General features: G+C 39.6%; 1 protein-coding gene across 2 annotated transcripts in view; it reads left to right on the forward strand.

The window, feature by feature from the left end:
- The window catches only part of MAST4 (microtubule associated serine/threonine kinase family member 4), a 113,160-nt gene that overhangs the window by 59,398 nt on the left and 32,891 nt on the right, over nucleotides 1–20,871 (forward strand). For both annotated transcript variants that reach the window (XM_051642903.1, XM_051642904.1), the window contains 3 exons: nucleotides 2,788–2,920; nucleotides 7,309–7,376; nucleotides 9,700–9,785. In XM_051642903.1, coding sequence (XP_051498863.1) covers nucleotides 2,788–2,920; nucleotides 7,309–7,376; nucleotides 9,700–9,785 — 287 coding nt within the window. The remainder of the gene's footprint in view (nucleotides 1–2,787; nucleotides 2,921–7,308; nucleotides 7,377–9,699; nucleotides 9,786–20,871) is intronic.

Below are 20,871 nucleotides of genomic sequence, written 5' to 3' on the forward strand. Positions count from 1 at the left end.
CTTGTCTTGTATTGCTCCTGATCTGTGTCCTTCTCTATCATCAAACATCCAAAAGTATCCTTAAATGCATCCTGTGGGTTGACAGACTGAGGCTTCTTTACGATGCTTTGTCCTTCTCTCTTCCATGCTTGCTGACTGTCTCCCACTCACCCCTACTCCCAGCATCATAACCATCTTCTAGCTTTTTAATTCAGGTTCTCTCCTGGTGATCTGTTTTCCTGTTAATTTTTAATAAATGCTGATTATTCTAGCTGTGTAGTGAAAATCTCCAGTTAATTCCCAGTTTCTACCCTGGGATCTTATCCTAGACTACTTGCTGTGCCTTACCATGCTTTAAGCAGAGCTGCTGTGCATCCTGTATCACTCCTTTTGCTGGGCCTTCTAATGCAAGTGGAAGGACAGTTTCAAGGCCAGGAGATGACTGTGTCTCTTAGTTGAGAGGTTCAAAGCAGCCATTGCAGAGAAAGCCAGCACAGCTTCCTTAGTGTTCTTACTTGAGATGAGATCTTCAGATGTAAGCTGGAGCATCACAACTCTGCAGTTTCTACAGAGGAAGGTATCTTGAACAAATTTAGGCATACTTTGACAAAACAGCACGTTTCATGCAAGAGGTATTAAGTCTACTCCATAAAATCACTGGAATCGTTTGATCTTACAGAAACAACGTTGTTTGAGAGTGTCCCTCTGGAAACATTTTTCATAATATTGGCTGATGTTTTACAGTGTCTGTCCGAAATAGATACTGCATACAGAAGACTTTAGCCTCTATAGCTAAGTTCATAGCATCGTAGGAAATAAATCAAACACTTTTGTCATATTTCAGATACCATGCAGTAATGCTGTTAGTTTTCTGATGGTGATCTTGGCCCAAGTGTTCCTGTATTTATTCACTTGATAGTAGTATGAATAAAGCTTCTGCAGTTTCTTATATGCTAAGAGCTCTACTGCCAAGTGGTGACATTTTTCTCCATTTTTACATGGAAAATGAAACAGAGTTGCAAGTAAAGATCAGAAAATAAATTTGATTCTGATTTATTTGCACATGTTTATGTATATGTCCATGCATGTGTGTGTATATTTAAATAGATGTATTTTTATATACACACATTGCTTTGATTAAAAGTATCTCTTGAAATTACCTTAATGTACTAGCTAGTACGGAGGAGAAGCTGTTTGTCTGCCACTGCAACAGGTAGGGTATTTTAATAATGAAGGTAGGTAGGAAGTCTTGGCATACACCATCACGTTGTTGTGTTCTTCAGTGCCAAGAAATAACAAGACACAGCCTGGGACAGCGTGTCAGATGAGAGGAAGGCTGAACCAGCATGTGATGCTTAGTTGCTTTATTTAGTTTTCAGGCAGTTTAGCAGCATCTTGAGACTTTGAGCTAAACAGGAGGATTTAAGCAGTTCAGGTAAATCTTTGGAGTTGGCTGGAGATGATGAAAATTGTTTCATGAGAAGTGAATAAGGATTGTTGCCCCAAGACTGAAAATTCCAAGGACATTTTGTTTCAGGCACACTGCAACTCCTCCTAGTAGCAACAACAGTTCAGATGTTTCCAAAATGAAACATGATGCCTGATTTCTCAAGATATCTTCCAGGTTGGCACATTGAGTCCCGAAGTCCTGGGTAGCCTAAGGATCTAGGACAGGAATCTTGTGATCCAGAAGGCAAACTAAAGCCCCAAGGGAAACAACCATCAGGGAAGCTAACCAGCTCATTAGATTGCTTGGCTTCCACAGGTGTTTTTAACATAACTGACTTGAGCCAGCAAAAAGTCTGTTTCGTTATGTCAGTGTTTCATGACTGACTGGCTCTCACTTAGTTAAGCATTGCACATGTTATGATCGGTGGTTAGCATGAACATCTTGAAAAATCTAATGGCTGTGTGAGAGATGTTTTGGTATGAATCCATACTGGCAGATTAAAAAAAGTATTTAAAAAAAAAAAAAAGGAGAAAGAAAGATAAAGACTTATAAAAACCCAAGAAATTAAAACAACTAAACATTTTAATAAACTTTCCTTTCAGTGTTTCCTTTTCAGTGTTCCTTTCAATGCTTTTCTATTTTTCTCATCTATCAGAGCAGTAAAGTATATTTCCAAGAGACTTGGAGGACAGGCAGGGTTTTGAGTTTCTGGGTTTTTTTTTCTTCGAGTCTTGCCTTATAGGCACATTATAAATAATTGCAATATAGTTGATTCCCAAAAGGAGGACATTTCATTTCTAGATTTGGAAAAACTGGATCAATGAAATTCAAATGTTGTTTTCAGCAATGAACGATTTTGGATCTGTTCTGAAGTTAGTGGTTTTTAAATTGTATTTTCCATAAAATACGGTGCATTCATAGTGATTAAAAATACTTCAAATTTTCATGTAGAAGGAAAAGCAGAGAGCAGTATATTTACATTGTTTCTTTATTTCAGCAGTGGACTTTTATATATGGAAGTAGCTGCAGGGAAATGAAGTCTTCTGTTTGTGAAATCTTGTCACTGCTGATTGGTGATTGGTTTTCATTTAACTTAGAATATTACTGGAAATTTTTGCAGACAAGCATCTTGCTGTTCTCAAAGTAGTGCTCAGAAATAATGGTATGACATTACATTGCTTACACCCTGTTACGTTGTATAAAAATTATAATAGAGTAATAGACTACTAGTAATAGAATAAAAAGATACATTTAAGAAAGGAAATGTCAAATGTTTGCAACAGAAGAAGTAAAGAAGTTTGTATGTTTTAAGACTTAAGTTTCTGCAGAGAAAATGATGATGACTGTTTTTCATCTAGGAATTTGATCCTGAAGAGTTTTATTATCTTTTGGAAGCAGCTGAAGGCCATGCTAAAGAGGGGCAAGGCATTAAAACAGATATCCCTCGCTATATTATTAGCCAGCTGGGCTTAAATAAAGATCCTCTGGAAGGTAAGTGCAACTCCTGGTCTAGTTAGAGGCTCCCACATTCTTCCTTCTCAATGTATATAGTCATTGTGATTGTCTCTCTGTACCTGAAAAGGGTCAAAGTAAAGATGACAGCAGAAAAAGCATTCACTAACCCTCATGGTTCTCGTAAAAGCTCAAAGGCATTAAAAAAAGCTATCTGAGATTTTTTGTGTTGTGACTGTCACTCACAAATTCAGTGTGTCAGTGATACTCATTGTCATGTTCCAGTCTGGCAATGCAAGTTTCTTATTTCAGCTAGAGCTGGTATAATTTGATGGCAACTCTCATCCAACCGTAGATACTCATGAAACTTGGCTTGAGCTTTTATTTACCCTTCAGTGCCTCCAGACTTCCACATCTGAGAGTCCCTGATAAGGCTATCTGCTGTTCTGATTAAAACTGCAGGGTTTTTCCTGAGTTTTATCTGTGTACACAGATGAAACTTTTGTTAGGGGGAATTTGGATTCCTGTGGAGGTGTTGTCATTGCAGAATTTTTGTTTGCCTAATTACTTCCTTTAAGAATATTGTTGGAAAAACTAAAACTACTTCTGTCTTCTAGCCAGACCATCTTCCTTTCCATTTTAAGACCAGGTTCTATCACTGGTGACAAATGGAAATGGGTTGACTGTGTTCAGTGCTAGTCCTGCAATTTGGAAGAAATTGGCAGGATTGCCATAATGGAAAATGAGTCTAGCTAGTGTCATAGACTCGTAGAATGGTTCAGTTTGGAAGGTACCTTTAAAGGTCATCTAGGCCAACCTCCCTGCAATGAGCAGGGACATCTTCAACTATATTAGGTTGCTCAGGGCCCCATCCAACTTGACCTTGAATGTTTCCAGGAATGGGGCGTCTACCACCTCTCTTGGAAACCTGAACCAGTGTTTCATCACCCTCATTACAAAAAATTTATTCCTTACATCAAGTCTAAATCTTCCTTCTTTCAGTTTACAACTGTTACCCCTTGTCCTGTCACTACAGATGCTGCTAGAAAGTTTGTCCCCATCTTTCTTAGTGTCATCTAGCTTGTCTTCTGTGTTATGACCCAGGACAAGAGGGATCTCTAGGAGACAACTTGTGACACAAAGTAATAGCAAAAACCTATGGTAAAATTTTAAAAATCAGTTCTCATTATGCAAGTTCACATTTCCTTAAATCATGTTAAAGGTAGAATATTGTAAGTGTGCTAAAAGAAATCTAATTTTTGTTCGACTTCAGCAGCTTGTGAAATTCAGCACTGCCACATATCAGGAATTTGGTTAGATCTAATTCAATTACATTGGATATTGTTGTAGATTGTAGTTTTGTTAACAGATTTAAAGGAAGCTAAGCTGATGGTCTGCTTTATCTTCACAAAAGAATTCTCTCATCCAAATTTAGTGTTATTTTTTTCAGAGACAGAGATAAAAGCAGCTTTGCTTTTCACTTGGATTTAGACTGCAGCAAGGATGCAGACAAACTGAGAAAATATGCTTGTTTTCCCTGCGGTACCTGAAAAAAATGCAGAACTAGCATAATTCTCTGCAAGATAAAGAGATGTCTGCTGGATTTGGAGAGATGTTGATCTGTCCTAGACTAACAGTTCATAAATTCTTCACTGATCAATTATGCAATATTTAATTTGGATTGTGGATTGAGAGTTTAGCATTATTGACCTAAGTTCTGCCACTTGAACTTTACCTTACTCATTGACTCCTTCTGGGCACTTGGATAAAAGTGTTCCTCAGTATGAATCAACAGTCTGAACTACCCCAATAATGTCTTTCAATGTTTTTAAAACAGTTTGTTGTGAGAGAGGTCTGGAGACAAATGCTGTATGCAAATAAGGGATACTATTTTCTCAGACTAAATATTTATGTATGGGTACTTCATGTAGAATGCATCTTATAATTACATTTCATAAGTTGAATATTAAGGAATGTAATACAAACATCGAAGCATTCCAAGGTAATTGAAATGTGTTATTTTCTGAAAGAAAAAAATGGGCTTTGTTGTTTGTCAGTAAATACTGAGAGGTGTATGATGTATGGTCTGTTGACCTTTGGTTCTGTAGAAGTTTCGAATAACTGAAATATTTTGTGTATGATTTTAAAGGTCAGTGTGTATGTAGATTTGTGATCAACTAATTTAGGTATTAGTACTTTCTCACCTCCCCACAAAAAGTGGTATTTATAAGTGGTATAAATCACTGTGCGATGACTTTAAATTACTAGGTTTATGCTCTGGAATTTATAATATACAAATTAATTCTTTTGAAACACTGTATTCATTGCTATTAAAAAAAAAATAAATTTTCTTCATCCTCGTTAGAGAGCTTTAAATTCCTTGTATCCCAAACCAGAAAATATTTTGAAATACTTAAATAACAGAACCAAATCCTTCAAAAGAAACAAACAAAACCCACCTCAGTAACACCACTTCTCCTGAAACACATAATTGTGTTTTCAACTGAGCTGTTAAATTATGTCTGCAATGTTCATAAATGTTCATGTGAGGGATTTTACTTTCTGTGCAGAGAAAAGCAACCTGGTTCTTTAGACCCTTCTCTACCCATCTCCTTTGTTTGCTGCCATAGCTGCAGTGTCCTTTCTTTGAGTGAAATGATGCATGCACTACTTTGAGATAATGCCAGATAAATTTATACTGTGCTGAAAACAATGCCACAACTTACCAGAGACTGGTGGCGGCATTTCTGAAGAGTTCATCAGGGATAAATTATTCCCCATGGTTTTTAAGTTACCATCTTTACCTTTTTGAATCATGAGTCTTCAGAAATTGTTAAAGTCAATGAAAGAATAAGGGCAGATGTTTAATGGTATTTTAGATGAGTTTTAAAAATTTCTTCAGGCATTGCAAAATGGTTCCATAGTTTCCTGTTCTGAAAGCTGACTCTTGGTTCAATTCCATGACTACCTACTGCTTGCAATTAATACGTATTTCTCAGATAATGGTTATTTTTCAAAATTTCTGTTTAAAATTGACTCATTTTAATTTGAGATTTATGAAAACAATTTAAGTGGAGAAGGCTGTCAAAGTATATTATCCTACCTTGCTTTGTTCCCACCTGTTTAATAAAGGTTTCATTAATGCTTCTGTTATACAAACCCCATGTTCACAAAGCTGTGACTTTTGCCATGGAAATCTGCTCCAGTTTTGAGTTTGGCTTATATAACTTACCTTTGGCCCTTTGGGGTTTTTTAAGACTTGTTTGTTCCCATTGGAGAATATAAGCATTTTTTGAAGTGACATTTTCTTTGCTTTTGTTTCTTAAACTTCACAAATGTTGTGATAGTGATTACAAACAACTGTTACAAATGAGAGTTACTTCTTAAATCTTCAGCTGTTCCAACAGAAAATGATCTGTGTGATTAATATGCTTTTAATTATTACAATAAGTGTTGTGCAGAATTTCACATGTAGTGTTCACTATTACGTAGAAAAATCCAGTTATATATTCTCTGTTAATACTTAGTTATTTTTCATAATCATTAATTCAGTTAACAGTCCTGGGATAAAAATGCATCTCACAAACTTTTAGTGGTCTTACCTCTGATTCCCAGAACATATAATTATGATAAAATGTGCATCTCTGGCTACATGGCATATATAATTAGTTAAAAGTGTTTATGATTAAAATAATAACTAAGCTTCCCAGGGCCTTTTAACTACCAGTGTTCCTGTTTCCCAGGGCAATTCTTAATTTCTGGGCCCCTGAAGGAACAGGATGGGCTTAGGAGATCTGCAGCATAGGTTGACCTTGGAAGGGACAAGCAGGTCATGTAGCAGAGCTCCAAACTCTTGGTTTCTCAGAGACGTAGACTGTATTAATGACTACATAAACAGTAAGCCTCTAGGAAGAAAACGGCTTTTAGCTTATTCCATTAGGCATATCACCATTTCTGAGCAGAAGGTGCAATGCAGTTGGAGTCTACCTTTGTCTAAACAAGAAAGCTTTTTGCTCTATGAAGGAGCCCAGCAAGGGTGGGGCCCCCTCAAGGAGTGAGATCCTCTGGAATTTTAGCAGATTAGTGCTGTTTTTCCCTTAATGCTCAGATCACATGTGGATCTCAGAATTTTCGTGTCTCAGCAGTGGTTACAGTGTTGTTCTTAATTTTTTCATAGCTTTTAAAATTTTTCCATGAAGTATTAAAATAAGCATTGGACAGCAGCTCTTCATTTTCTGGGTGGGATTTTTTTTTATATATATGCTTGGAAATGCCCTCAAAGTTATTTGGTGAGTACTGCAATAAGACAGCATGTTTATTAAGTATTCCAGAAAAGTGTCACTTCTCAGGTTTTCTGTACTTCATTTAGTTTTGTATTTCCTGTGGTTTAAAATGAAGTTTCTAAGCTTTCTAAACTTTGCTTCCAGAAATAGCTCAACTAGCTAACTGCGACAGTGGGACAGCAGAAACTCTGGAAGTGGATGAATCAGTAAATGTAAGTTTTCCTGTTATGTTACTGCTTTTGCTGAATCTGAGCAAGGAAGAATAAATGTGTGGTGTTCCTCACCCTCACACCCTCTCCTCTGTTGTATTTTCTCTTCATATGCATAAATAGAATGGATACAGTGGTGCTGGCACCATGGTGTTCAACAGACAGAATGCTCACAAAAAAACCAGAACAACATTGTATATCTTTTTTCCTAGATGTTGCAGAATAGTTAACTTCTGTGAAGTTAGTGTTCACCATGTAGCAATTATTCTACCACAAAATCCACCCCTGCTTCCTTAATTTCTTATTAAATTAATGTATTCTGTTAGAAGGACTTTTAAACCTTTTTGTAAAAATATTTTAAAGATATTTTAAAACAGTCCATTTACAGAGACAGCTAATGGTAAAACTAAGAGAAGCGTGAAGAGAGAAGGAAGAAATGAGCAAGTTAGCAAGTAGCCTCAATTCAGAAAGTTAGTTTGCAATTTGAAAGATTGCGCACTGGTCTTCTGAATCTGTGTAAAAATACTTTTTATTGCAATAATGGATATCATACAGTAATATTTTGTCAGATGCTTTTTCAAGTTGGCAAAAAAAACAAGTTGGAGGAGCTGGTTGGGCCAAATATTTGGGGCTTAAATGCTTTAAATTATTTTTTAAAGTTAGTTCCTATACCTTGCATTTAAGTCAACAGAATAAATAGATGTCTATCAGTTTCTATGCAAGTGGATAGAAAAAGCAAGTGCAAGTTTTCGGGGATGCATAGGTAATTCAGTGGTACTTCACAGGTATTTAGAAGTGTCAGTAGAGTTAAGATGGAGGCAAGGGGTATCCCTTAAATTCCATTTGATAAGGGGCCCCGCAAAGGCATCATTCTCTTGTAAATGTCGCATTATCTTGAGATAATTCCAGATTTTCTGGCAAAATGCCACCTATCAAGGCTTCCAGAGTTGTGACATGAAGGGTGTTTTTTACTCTGCTGCTTTTGTTCATCTGCATTTAAAAATACTATACTAGGCCTTAGCAGTATAAAATGGAAGAGAGTGAAGGAAGTGCTGAAATTCTTAGGAGAATCTAAGGTGCAAACTGACTTGGCAAAAGCTAGGAAGTTGCAATTGTAAAGTTATTTGTGTTTTGCAAATGTTGAAGAAATAAAGGAATGGTAATGCAGTGTGACAACGGAACATGAGTAGGGGACATAAATAAATGTACACAGTAAAGAAAAATATAGGATAAATATTTGGAAACATTTTCTCAAAGTGCACCTGTGGGATAAATACACATGGGAAGTGACAGGAAGCATAACTTAAAAGTAAATACAGGACTATTCAAAATTACCATAAATATGCAATTAGGAAGAATCCTACACTGGCAGGCGAGTGTGCTAAACTGTTTAATAAGCTGTCTCTGCTCCTGTGTAGTTCATTAAATTAATATATTCACTTATCTTCTTGCACTGAATTCTCTTTAGCAAGCATTTTATTGAAAATGTTCCAACCAAGTCTACTTTCAACCTTAACTGTTGCCAAACTGCCTGGATAGGGATAATAGAACTTCTTGAAGACTTGAAAACATCTTGAAAAGCATCTTGTGGGTTTGGAGTTCTGAATTTGAAAGTCCCATGCCCTCATCATCCCCCCTGCACCCCAATTCTAATTTACACTTGCATCTTCAAAATTAATTTAAGATAGAAAAAAGATTGTGCAGTTATTTGGGACAGCTCCATTCTGAAAGTGTTCTGGCATACAAGGAGGTGAAACTGACCTCTGTAATGGTAGAATTACTGCATTTTTATTCCATATTTCTGTTTTTCATTTTGTATATCTTCTTACAGTCTATCCTAAGTTATATAACAGTCTATCCTAATGTAAGTTAGAAACGTGTAAAATTTTATTTGAATGATCATGAGCTCGTCTGTATTTTGTTACTACCAGGCTATGCTACCACGCTCAGATTTACTAAAATGGGAAGAGAGTGGCCAATGAGTGCCTGGTAGGATTTCACAGACGTCTGTAAACTCTGTATAGGGATTGCCAGGAAAGGAAGAGCTTGTTTTGCAGAGGCCTTCTTGCCTGTCTGCTGTAACTTACGCATATAGGTAAATGGAGAGGTAGCTGCAGTGTAACAAATACCTTTTTGATGAAAAAGCTGCTTTGCTTCAGGAGGCCCTTTGGTCCCTTTCTGTGCTAAATGGATAGACCTTTTAGCTGATTCACCAGGGTGGGACAGCCTGCTTTGATAATTGCTTTTTTGTTTCCTTGTTTGTTTTTCTGTGATTTTGAAAAAAGTACTGTATTAACTTTGGTCTTTCTTGTCTTTTACTTTGAAGAGTTCTAACACCTCACTGAAGCTGCGGAGGAAACCTCAGGAAAGTGATTTTGAAACAATTAAACTGATTAGTAATGGAGCTTATGGGTGAGTAATTCATGAGCACAACAGCTCTTTTGCATTTTGTTTTCATGTAACTGCATTGCAGAGATGTTTACATGAGGGAGCTTGTTTGCACTGCTGCTTTTTTCATTCTGCTTTCCTGTTTTGTTGTTAATATTTGAAGTTCACAAGAAAAACTTTTTTTCAAAGTCTGCTAGGCAATAATGAATTACTGTGTGCTGCAGTAAATTAAAATACTGAATATTACATCACAAAGATTTTTCAGAAATAGATATAATGTAATGCCAAAGATGAAATCTGAATAAATCAAAAGGGAGATGTAAAGCCACCTTTATAATACTGAAAAACACCCATGTTTATGCAGATGTGATCCAGAATAAAACTCTAGGTAGACAGATTATTAAAAATGGGTACTTACTTTAGCTAAGAATATTGGTGAAGTAGAAACAAATTCCCTTAAGTAGGGCAGCACTTTTTTGTTGTTTCTCTGTGGACATTCTTCCTTCCTCATATTTCAACCAGTTAGCTTTCAAGGAATTGTTGCTGCTTGGTTACCTTCTGGGCACTTGGAAAGTGCCCATCTTACTGCACAGTGGTATATAGGTCCTTTGAAGATATCCTAGAAGAGCAAGAGAAAATAATGGTAGCCGGGGCCTTAAATTAATAAGAAGTGTTTTTTTGGAAGTACTGTGCAGGGATTGTGCCTACCAGGAGGCAGAAGTCTGTCTTTAGTTACCTCTTCTGATCAGATACTATCTATTAGACCCTTGATTGGCTTCTGTGCTGAAATGTGCAGGATGGGACCTGTTGATCTAGCTAACCTGCAGGACCAGGAGGGATGTATTGGTTCAGAAAAGAGGAGTTTCTCTTGAGGTGATCACCCCATCACCAAATAAGGCTGTGTGGGAAATGTGCCTGCCAGTAGAGAGGGCTGTGCTGCTCTGCAGCGCAGACCCCAGTAGACTGGCTCTATTCTCCTCTGCCTCTGCTTGAGGTAGGAAGTAGAAGTGATGTGAGAAAACTGAGCACTCTTTGGAGAGACCTTGGCCATAGAAGAGAGAGCACCTGCAGTCTACCTACAGTTTTGCACGCCCCTTGTTCCCTTCCAACTCAAACCATTCTATGATGCCCTTTTAATGCCCTGAGGCTTATGGGCACAGTAGTACTGCGATCATAGTTAGTAGAAACCCTGAGCTCTGGGGCAGGGAACATTCAGTACTGCCTACTGCTGTCAGTCATGGTCACTTGTGTGGAGGCTATTACTTGTATCCCTATCTGCTTACATAGCTCAGCAAAAGCCTGGAGGAAATAGCATAATTTGCATTAAAGTTATATAAATATCCAAATGCAACTTGTCACTAGTCAACCTCTACACAGTCACACAGAATCACAGAATGTTTGGAGTTGGAAAGGACCTTGAAGATCATGGAGTTCCAACTCCCCTGCACGGGCAGGGACACCTCCCACTAGAACAGGCTGCCCAGAGCCCCATCCAATCTGCCCTTCAACACCTCCAGGGATGGAGCCCCCACAACATCTCTGGGCAGCCTGTTCCAGTGTCTCACCACCCTTACACTGAAGAATTTATGCCTGATCTCTAACCTGAATCTCTCTTCCTTCAGCTTAAAACCATTACCCTTCGTCCTCTCACTGCAAGCCCCTGTAAAAAGACCCTCCTTACCTTTCCTGTAGGCCCCCTTCAGGTACTGGAAGGCCACTATGAGGTCTCCTCAGAGCCTTCTCTTTTTCAGACTGAAAAACCCCAACTCCCTCAGCTTGTCCTCATAAGAAAGTTGCTCCAGCCCTTGGATCATTTTCGTGGCCCTTCTCTGGACATGTTCCAACAGTTCCACATCTTTTTTGTGCTGGGGGCACCAGAGCTGGAACTAGAATATTCTAGGTAAGGTCTGACCAGGACAGAGTAGAGGGGCAGAATCACCTCTCTTGATCTGCTGGCCACACTTCTTTTGATGCAGCCCAGGATGGAGTTGGCCTTCTGGGCTGCAGCTGCACATTGGTGGCTCATGTCCAGCTTTTGATCCACTAGTACCCCCAGGTCCTTTTCCACAGGGCTGCTCTCAAGTGTGACCTCCCCCAGCCTGTATTCATCTCTTGGGCTACCTGGGCCCAGGTGCAGGACCCTGCACTTGTCCTTGTTGGACCTCATGAGGTTCACCTGGGCTCACTTCTCTAGCTTGTCCAGGTCCCTCTGGATGGCATCCTGCCACTGACCGCACCACCAAGCTTGGTGTCATCAGCAAACTTGCTGAGGGTGCTCTTGATGCCACTGTCAATTTCATTAATGAAGATATTAAACAGCACTGGTCCCAGCACTGACCCCTGAGGGACACCACTTGTCACTGTTTTCCATCTGGACTTAGAGCCATTGACCAGTACCCTCGGGATGTGACCATCCAGCCAGTTCCTTATCCACTGAACAGTCCACCCATCAAGTCCATATCTCTCCAGTTTAGTGAGAAGGATGTTGTGGGGGACCATGTCAAAGGCCTTGCAGAAGTCCAGATAGATGACATCCACTGCTTTTCCCTGGTCAACTGATGTAGTCTCTTCATTGTAGAAAACCACTACCTTGGTCATTTCTCAGAATTTCTCCCTAGGCAAACTTATTACTACTGTATGCTGGTTTCTCCCATTTACCCCAGGACTTAAAAAGCCTTCCTTTGAGCAGTAGCTGCTGCTCCCCTCCCTGACTTGGTGGCTTCTTCTTCCCTTGGCAGATGGTTAGTCTCCTCCATTCCTCCTTCAGTGTCTTACTCAATTTCCTCTTTGCCTTTCTGAAGGAAGACAAGAAGAACCGTGTGGGCTTGGGCCCCTCTCGGACAGAAGGATGTCTGAGTCACTAGACTTGCCCAGCTTCCCAGCAGTTTTAGGTTGCTGAGGGCTAGAGAGAGGATGGAGCAGCTGCAGAAAGGTATGCTGCAGCCAGCAGCTTGAGTCTGGTCACCTTTTAAAGTCAGAAGTTTGGTGGACCTATGACTCTTGCTCCATGGGCATTATAGTACAAAGGAGCCTTGAGGAGCCATTAAGAAATGTACACTGGAGACAACTGTCCATTTGAAACCAGAGACAAGTAAGGATCTGAGAAGCTGGAGGATAAAAGCCTTGGCTTTTTATGGCACATACAATGTAGGCATGTAGGAATTTTTTTCTCATTTGTGGCAGGATTAATCACTACTTATGAAACACATTGTTTTAAATGGCTACTTCTGAGAAGAAAAATAAAGAATGAGAAAGAAAATAAAGGTACAGCCCCTTAATAATTAATGTAGAGGGAATGGAACCCACTCAAAGAGCTGTGAGACAATAAACTTCTAGAACTATTTCCTCACTTTTTAAAGTTACTCTATCACCCTGTCATGTCGCCCTTACTACTCCAAGTTGAGGAGGCTTGTGCTCCTACGTTCTCTGGGATACCAGTTTTTAACAACTATCTGGGTGCTTGAAGACATCCACTGTGGTATGTCAGGTAACTGGGATCATAATATTGACAGACCATCTTTTGGTCTTTATTGTTTTTTCTGTTGGCACCAATACTATTGGTGGTTAATTCACCCAAAAGTTACGTGCAAGTTTAAAGGGAGACACATCATGATTACCTAGATGCTCTTTAACCCATCTACAGAATGGAATAAACCAAAAATACCTTTTCTGTGAAGACAGATGGAAAGCAGTAAAGTAGCCCATAGGCATTTACAAGTATAAGGAGCTGAAATAAGTTATTGTTATTATGCTACAAGGATTTTTTTATACTTTCATATTTTTCCAGGCAATTAATTTTTTAAATAATCTAAATATGTGTGCTTCTTCCTTCTGTGCTTCAATGATTCTCAAAAGTATGTCAGTGGTCTTATTTTGTGCTCTGACTTACTAAAGATTCAGTATGCTATTGTAATATGTTATTTATTTTGAGGCTATGATGGAGGTTTTGATTCTGAAGCAATTAAAAAAATAATCCATTTTACTGTCTTTGATATTGCTGTGGTGTTTTGCCTTCATGAGTGAAATGGAAAACTTAAAGACTGTTTGATGGGGTAATTGTTGGTCTTGGCATGCTGTAGCAGAGATTTGTCAGATACATTAAACTTGATGAGTTTAAATATAAGCTATTGGTTTTATGAAGATTGAGCAAAATATCTTAGCAGTTTTCTGGTTTTAATGGTTTGGGTAAACTCACTAGTGCAATTAAATATCTATATAGTAGATGAGGTGTATCAGGTTTTTGGGAAAGGAGTATACAAGAAGTTAAGCTGTGAATCAGCAAACATATAGTATGCTCACCAAGTAGTTAATGATTTCACAAGCTGTCTATCTGACTTTTTTCAGCCAGCCAAAACTTTTCATACTTCCCAAATCTTAAACTTCTGGAGTCACAGCAACATTTTTTCCGTACTCCAGCTTGCAGAAGGTAGCAGCTAGTAGTAGTTCATCTCTTCAAGTTGGCGTCAGCCTGGTTTCCTGAACCAGCTCAACAAAATAAATGTTATATTTGATTTCAAAGAAGCAAGTTACATTACTTCAAATGCTCTTCAGCTGTATCTGTTTAAAGTAAATACATATACCACTTTTTCACCTGCATTGAATGCTTTCACTTCTACAAAGGTGGTAATGTCAATATGTACATGAAATACTGGCTGATGGTATTTTTAAAACTCTGAGGCAGTGTTGGCTTGTAATGACCCAAGATGCAAATGAGACTTTGTGTAGGGGTTATAATGGGGTTTTGACACCATTTCCAGCAACTATAGGTCCTGAGGGCTGGTCCCTGACACCACCCCGAGGCCCAAACACACTGCACTCTTCCTTTGTGGTGATTTTTATGTGTCAGAGAGAAGAAAAAGATGGGGAGACAGAACTTAAGAAGAAGGCATATCAAGGCCAACTGTCAGTCCAATTAATATGACAATCAACATAAATTACATCTTGGTAATCCAATCCCACCACCCGATCAGACCCAGTTTCCTGAGCAGGGAGGTGATCCATGAAAATGTGTTAGGTACATCAATGCAGTCTACATGGCCTTGAGCATTCTTCTGTCTGCTTGATAATTTTGTTTACCTTCTGGTAGGTTTCCTCAGTGGTAGTTGTGGCATTGTGGATAGTAATGCAGCATTCTCTATCTGTTAGCTTTAACATACCACAGACCCCAATGCCCATAGGGCAGATTAAATATTAGAGATGGACATGCAGAAGGGATGGTAGTCTGACCATCTCATACGTGTTCAGATGAGAGTAAGTTTTTCCATCTGAATGTGCCCCCACAGTCCCAACTAGGCGCCAGATATATACAGGTCACATCTTGCTTTTCTGGGTTCCATATCCCTGTGAGTCCAAGTTTCTTGAGCAGAGCTGAGATCCACAGTGCCAGGTCCTGTACTTGGGCCACAATAACCTCATGCAACACTACAAGCCTGGAGAAGTGTGGCTGGAAAGTGTCTGGCAGAAAAGGACCTGGGGCTTCTAATTGGCAAGCGGCTGAATATGAGCCAGCAGTGTGCCCAGGTGGCCAAGAAAGCCAATGGCATCCTGGCTTGTATTAGAAATAGCGTGACCAGCAGAAGCAGAGAGGTGATTGTCCCTCTGTACTCAGCACTGGTGAGGCCTCACCTGGAGTATTGAGTCCAGTTTTAGGCACATCAATTCAGGAGAGATACTGAGGTGCTGGAGCGAGTACAGAGGAGGGCAACAAAGCTGGTGAAGGGCCTAGAGAATAAATGTTATGAAGAACTCTTGAAGGAGCTGGGAATGGTTAGTTTGAGAAAGAAGAGGCTGAGAGGAGACCTCATTGCCCTCTACAACTACTGAAAGGTCATTGTAGGGAGGTTGGTGCTGGTCTCTTCTCACAGGTAATTAGAAACAGAACAAGAGGGAATGGCTTCAAGCTGCAACAGGGGAGGTTTAAACTGGACATTAGGAAAAACTTTTTCACAGAAAGAGTGGTCAGACACTGGAATGGGCTGTCCAGGGAGGTGGTTGAGTCACCATCTCTGGATGTGTTTACGGGTCGTTTGGATGTGGTGTTGGTGGATATGGTTTAGGGGAGAACTTTGTAGAGTAGGGATGATGGCTGGACTCAGTGATCCCAAGGGTCTTTTCCAACCTGAATAGTTGTATGAGTCTATGAAAATAGCACGATAACAAATGAAAATAGACAGTTTACACACAATTGCATCACAATTATAATAATGGAAATTCCCAATGATTATTTTTGTTCTCCAACATTATACAGTCAATGTTATTTAACAATTTACACATTTCCTTTTAACAACTTACATTTCTTTTAGTAACATAGTAATTTCCACATGAGGTACTTAATCTCATTTTCCTTCATGTTTACAAAACAATATAGTGTTTTACTTCAAAAACACACCTTCAGGGTTTTTTTCAGTATCTTCAAATTAATACTGTGGCTACCATTGATTACAGTATCATTTCATCTTTTCTTATGTTAAGGGACCCCTTTTCAAATTTGTCCTGATGCTTCAGGATGCATCCTAAAGTCTTACAAGGTTTATACCATTTTTCTTCCCTTAATTGCAACAATACCTCAGTCCAAGCATTGCACATGTTGCCTATTGCCTGACATGGGAGAGGAGCTGGGGAGTCCACAGTCAACAGGTTGGTGCATGCTGGAGTCTGCTCTGTTCCCTCCTCCCTGTCAGATGCAGCAAGGCAAACCAGGCAAGGCTGTCACTGCAATCCCATCTGGGTCACCAAAACTGTAGTCCTAAATCTGGGGTTCATCACCTGGTGTCCACTGAGCCAATCAAGCATACAGAGATAAGATATTGTTTTATTCCAATGTTGCGCAAGGCTGGGTAGTCAGTGGTAATTCCACAAATCTAGCAGTTCTACTTCTGTAACACCAAATATTGGTGACAACAAACCATTATAGACACTGATAGCACTGACTCTAATCCAGAGTGAAATAACATAATATCAGATTACCAATTATAGGAACAATTCTTTCTTCTAGTAAAGAAACAAGAAAGGACTAATAAAATCAAATACTGGTAAGAGGGACAGACAGGGCATTTGTAAATTCCCAGACCAGAGGGGTGAGATTAGGAGTCTGACAGACTGAGGCACAACCCTTGAGGTGTTCAAGCAGGTTCTGTATCTGGGTAAAATAAAACACCTGTGCACAGGTCATGTGCAGGATGTGTTATAAGGCATTCCTCCCTCTGTTCTGCTTGTGGAGAGGTGCTACTACAAGAATTCCAATACAGCCTACTGTCAGATCCCAGTGATCTCCCCCTTCTTCCCCAGGAATTCTGAGAAGTCAACACAGCATTACTAGTCAGAAATGCAAAAGTAACACGGATACATGCAAACAACTAAGCAGCTAAAGTCTTGGCACTGTCGCAGAGGGGTAGGGCTATGTTGTGCATCTATTGCACAATTCCCTAGTAAAATAAAAGAACAATAATCCAAAATAAATTACAGCCCCAGTGGGGGCTCACACCATCAGCATAAAAGAAGGCAGACTTCTTGATATCCTGAAAGAGGTAAATCACATTCAAAAGCAGACACTTTTAAAAGGAAGGGTCAATCCACTGAGTATGGAAGACTGCCTCCACTCTTGGCAGTTCCACCAAAACAGGCTTCTCCTGGGTGGTGGAGCAAGTTTGCAGGGTCCTTAGTGTCCTTTTTCCTGGGGTGTATGAACAAAGCTTTATGACAAATGTAGGAAGTCATGGGCATCCAGTAACTCCCCAGATAACTACTAAAGACACAACTTAATATGATGTTAATAGCATTCAATTACCAAACATCAGGATAAAACACACTAAAAGAGATACCATATGAACAAAGAGTATCTCCTGTGATTTGCAGGAGTCAATATAACCCATAATACAGCAAGTAGTGAAGCTGTGTTAAAAGAACAAACTGAGGAAACTGCCAGGGGAGCATGGAAAAGATACTAGAAACACGCAGTGCACCTCAGCTTCCTGTATTCAGTGAAAGCAAAATCTGAAGCACAAGGAATGGGTATGAGACACTCACCAATAAGTGAAGTCCACGTATGGCACCATCTAGGTCAGTGGTTTCTCTGGGCTTTTCCATCCTTTTACTCCAGGAGTGGGATCATAAAAAATAAAGACTTCATGATGTTAGAAAGGTTGAGCAGCTTGGTTTTATGGCTTGAGCAGCTACTGCCCCTAACCTGATAGTACTCATTCCTGTCCCTTCTCCACTTGGCTGACAGTACTTGCTCATGCTACGGAAGTTACCCAACTGCAGAATAGCACTCGTCAGTCAGGTTAATTCATTGTCAACTGGACAGCCACCAGTTTGCTGCTAAGGCAGAGCACCCACCGCAGCTGCTGCCTCTGGTCGCTCTCCTCATGGTCTGCGTTGAAGTTACTGAAGAGCTTAAACGAAGCCTGAAGCCTGTAAGCAATTTAGAGAAGACTCACTAGTCCTGGTTGTAGGATTGGAGGGATAGATTGCACAATATTTAAGTTGGAGCAACTCAAATTTGTGCATAGCTAAAGGTATTTTAGAGATATTTTTTCAAGCTGAGATTTATGTTGAATGTGGAGTAAGATAATGTTTGCACTACACCGAAGTTTATGAAATCTCTTACTTCTCTTGAAAAGTAAACTTCTATTGCCATGTTGAAATACAGCATCAATAAAACACAGAGCACTTGTGTACCTTTTGAGATTCATACAGTAAAATTGGAGGATATTTTGGAAATCTCTTGTCACCATGTTATGAAAACAGAAGGGGAGGGGAGGTAGGAAAGCAAATTCTTCATTCAAAACCATAGGGGATTGCAGCAACACCACACAGATAATGGCTTGGCAGGCAGAGAGGGCAAACCACTACCACTGAATGGATTGACAGGGCAATTGGGTGGTCAAGGCCAAGAAACCAGAAGTGATGTTTTGTGCTCTTTCTTAAAAGCACATGCAAAACAAAGTTAAACTTCTGTCTAGTGCTTCATCTGCAGCATTCTGAAAAATATGGAATATAGATAGATTTGGGAAAGTGGGGTTGGAGTGAGGGAAACAAGGTGCGAGTTCAATGCCCAGAGAATGTAGCAAGATAACAGCTTTGAGGAGAATGAATAGAAACTAGAATGACACCACAATCTACACTGTAAATTGTTACACAGTAACAGAAACATAAGTCAAGGGTCACAAATCATGGTTCAAAATTACCTAAGAAGAAGTTGCTCTGTGCTAGAAGTCACTGTGGCTGTTCCCATAATTTTACTTTCAAGTTCATGTTTGCATCTCAGCAGATTTGTGTTACTCACAGCTTTTCGTTTAGATTAAATTGTGTGCTTAGTTTAGGGTGATGGTAGGTTGGGGAAATGTCATCTCTGAGGTAGACTGGGAGCATCCTGGGGGAGGAAAGGAGGTCGTCTTTAGGACCATCAAGATGATCAAAGGCCTGGAGCACCTCTGCTATGAAGACAGGCTGAGAGAGTTGGGGCTGTTCAGCCTAGAGAAGAGAAGGCTCCGGGGAGACCTTATAGCACCTTCCAGCACTTGAAGGGGCCTGCAGGAAAGCTGGGAGGGGCTTTTTATCAGAGGAGATAGTGATAGGACAAGGGGTAATGGTTTTAAACTGAGAGAAGGGAGATTCAGGTTAAATAGTAGGAAGAAATTCTTCACTATCAGGGAGGTGAGGAACTGGAGTGGGTTGCCCAGGGAGGTTGTTGATGTCCCATCCCTGGAGGTTTTTAAGGCCAGGTTGGCTGAGGTTTTGTGCAACCTGATCTAGTGGTAGGGTTCCCTGCTCATGGCAGGGGGGTTGGAACTTGATGATCTTTAAGGTCCCTTCCAACCTTAATGATTCTATGATTCTATGAATAACATGCTACTGGTTAGAATGAAATTTTCACTGTAAAGCCTAAATGCTTTTTGCTGGGGTTACTGTGATCAGACAATGTGAATACGTTATCTTGGACGCTTATATATGTTGAAGATAATTTGAAAGCACTTCATATAGCATAAATAGTGTATGCATGTGTAAATGTGAGAGAGACAATTGTGTTGCAGTTGTCTTGTGAGTCTGGTACACTTGAACTAAACAGGGGTTTTTCTGAGGAATTGTAGATAACTGAATTCTAGTGGAATGTTATGCAGTTACCTGTCTGTGTCTTTAAGACTGGGGAATGCAATAGAGAGAGCTCGGGAAACACTGCCAGCATGTCCCATATATTTTCTGGATTGGGTATTCTTTACAACTTACAGCTTCTTCATCTTTAAATATGGTAGTAATGATTCACATCTGCAGAGGACATTTATTAAGATGCTGTAATAACATTACAGTTAATATCTGTCTTTCAAGAGTTCATCTTGGCACACTGTCCGAAGTAAAGCTCTGCATACCAAGTCCTCAGGCAATCCTCAGTTCATTCATATAATATTTTTTTTTTAGGATTGTGGCTTCAGGCACCTGGAAGACTCACTTTTCTATTTGCCAGAAGTGCACAGTGGGACTGATATAGGGAAAATAAAATACTAAATTACACAAGATTATGAAGCAAAAAAACCAATTAATAGGCTGTAGCAACAAGAGGGAAACCAGAATGTAGGGTGAAAAGAAGCATGGATAATAAAGGGGTGGAGAAGTGAGTATGAGGGGAGCAGTAGGAAGAGATGCAGGAGGACAAAAGACATGAAGCCAGCAGGGAGGAGTGCTGGAGATGAATAACCTGGTCTTTACTCCAGCTTGGGAGGGGCAGCACAAAGTGAGACTTAGTAAGAGACACCAAGTGTGGGGGTTTGTCAGGAGTTTTGCCTGAGGTGGTTTTCCCCTGCTTTCGTAGTGGTGTAATGTCTTTTTCCTGCCCCATGCTCAGACAAGAACAAGGGATTAATGAACACTTTTGGAATTAGTAAGAGAAACTCTCTTGTCAAGTTTCTCTTCAGAAAGCAAAGCAGAAACATGTTGATTTTTTTCAGTGCCCTCAATTTTGGTAGCTGTGAGAAGACCTTAATAGAAATAGTAAGGCAAGAATTGCTTTTTGTGTTTAAATAAATAATTGTATGCTGATAATTTGACCTCATGGAAACAAAACACTGAATTTGAAAGCTACATAATTGAGTCCCACTTTCTTCCTCCTATGTTT

The sequence above is a fragment of the Apus apus genome, chromosome Z, assembly GCF_020740795.1.
Source record: "Apus apus isolate bApuApu2 chromosome Z, bApuApu2.pri.cur, whole genome shotgun sequence".
In the NCBI taxonomy this organism is placed as follows: Eukaryota; Metazoa; Chordata; class Aves; order Apodiformes; family Apodidae; genus Apus; species Apus apus.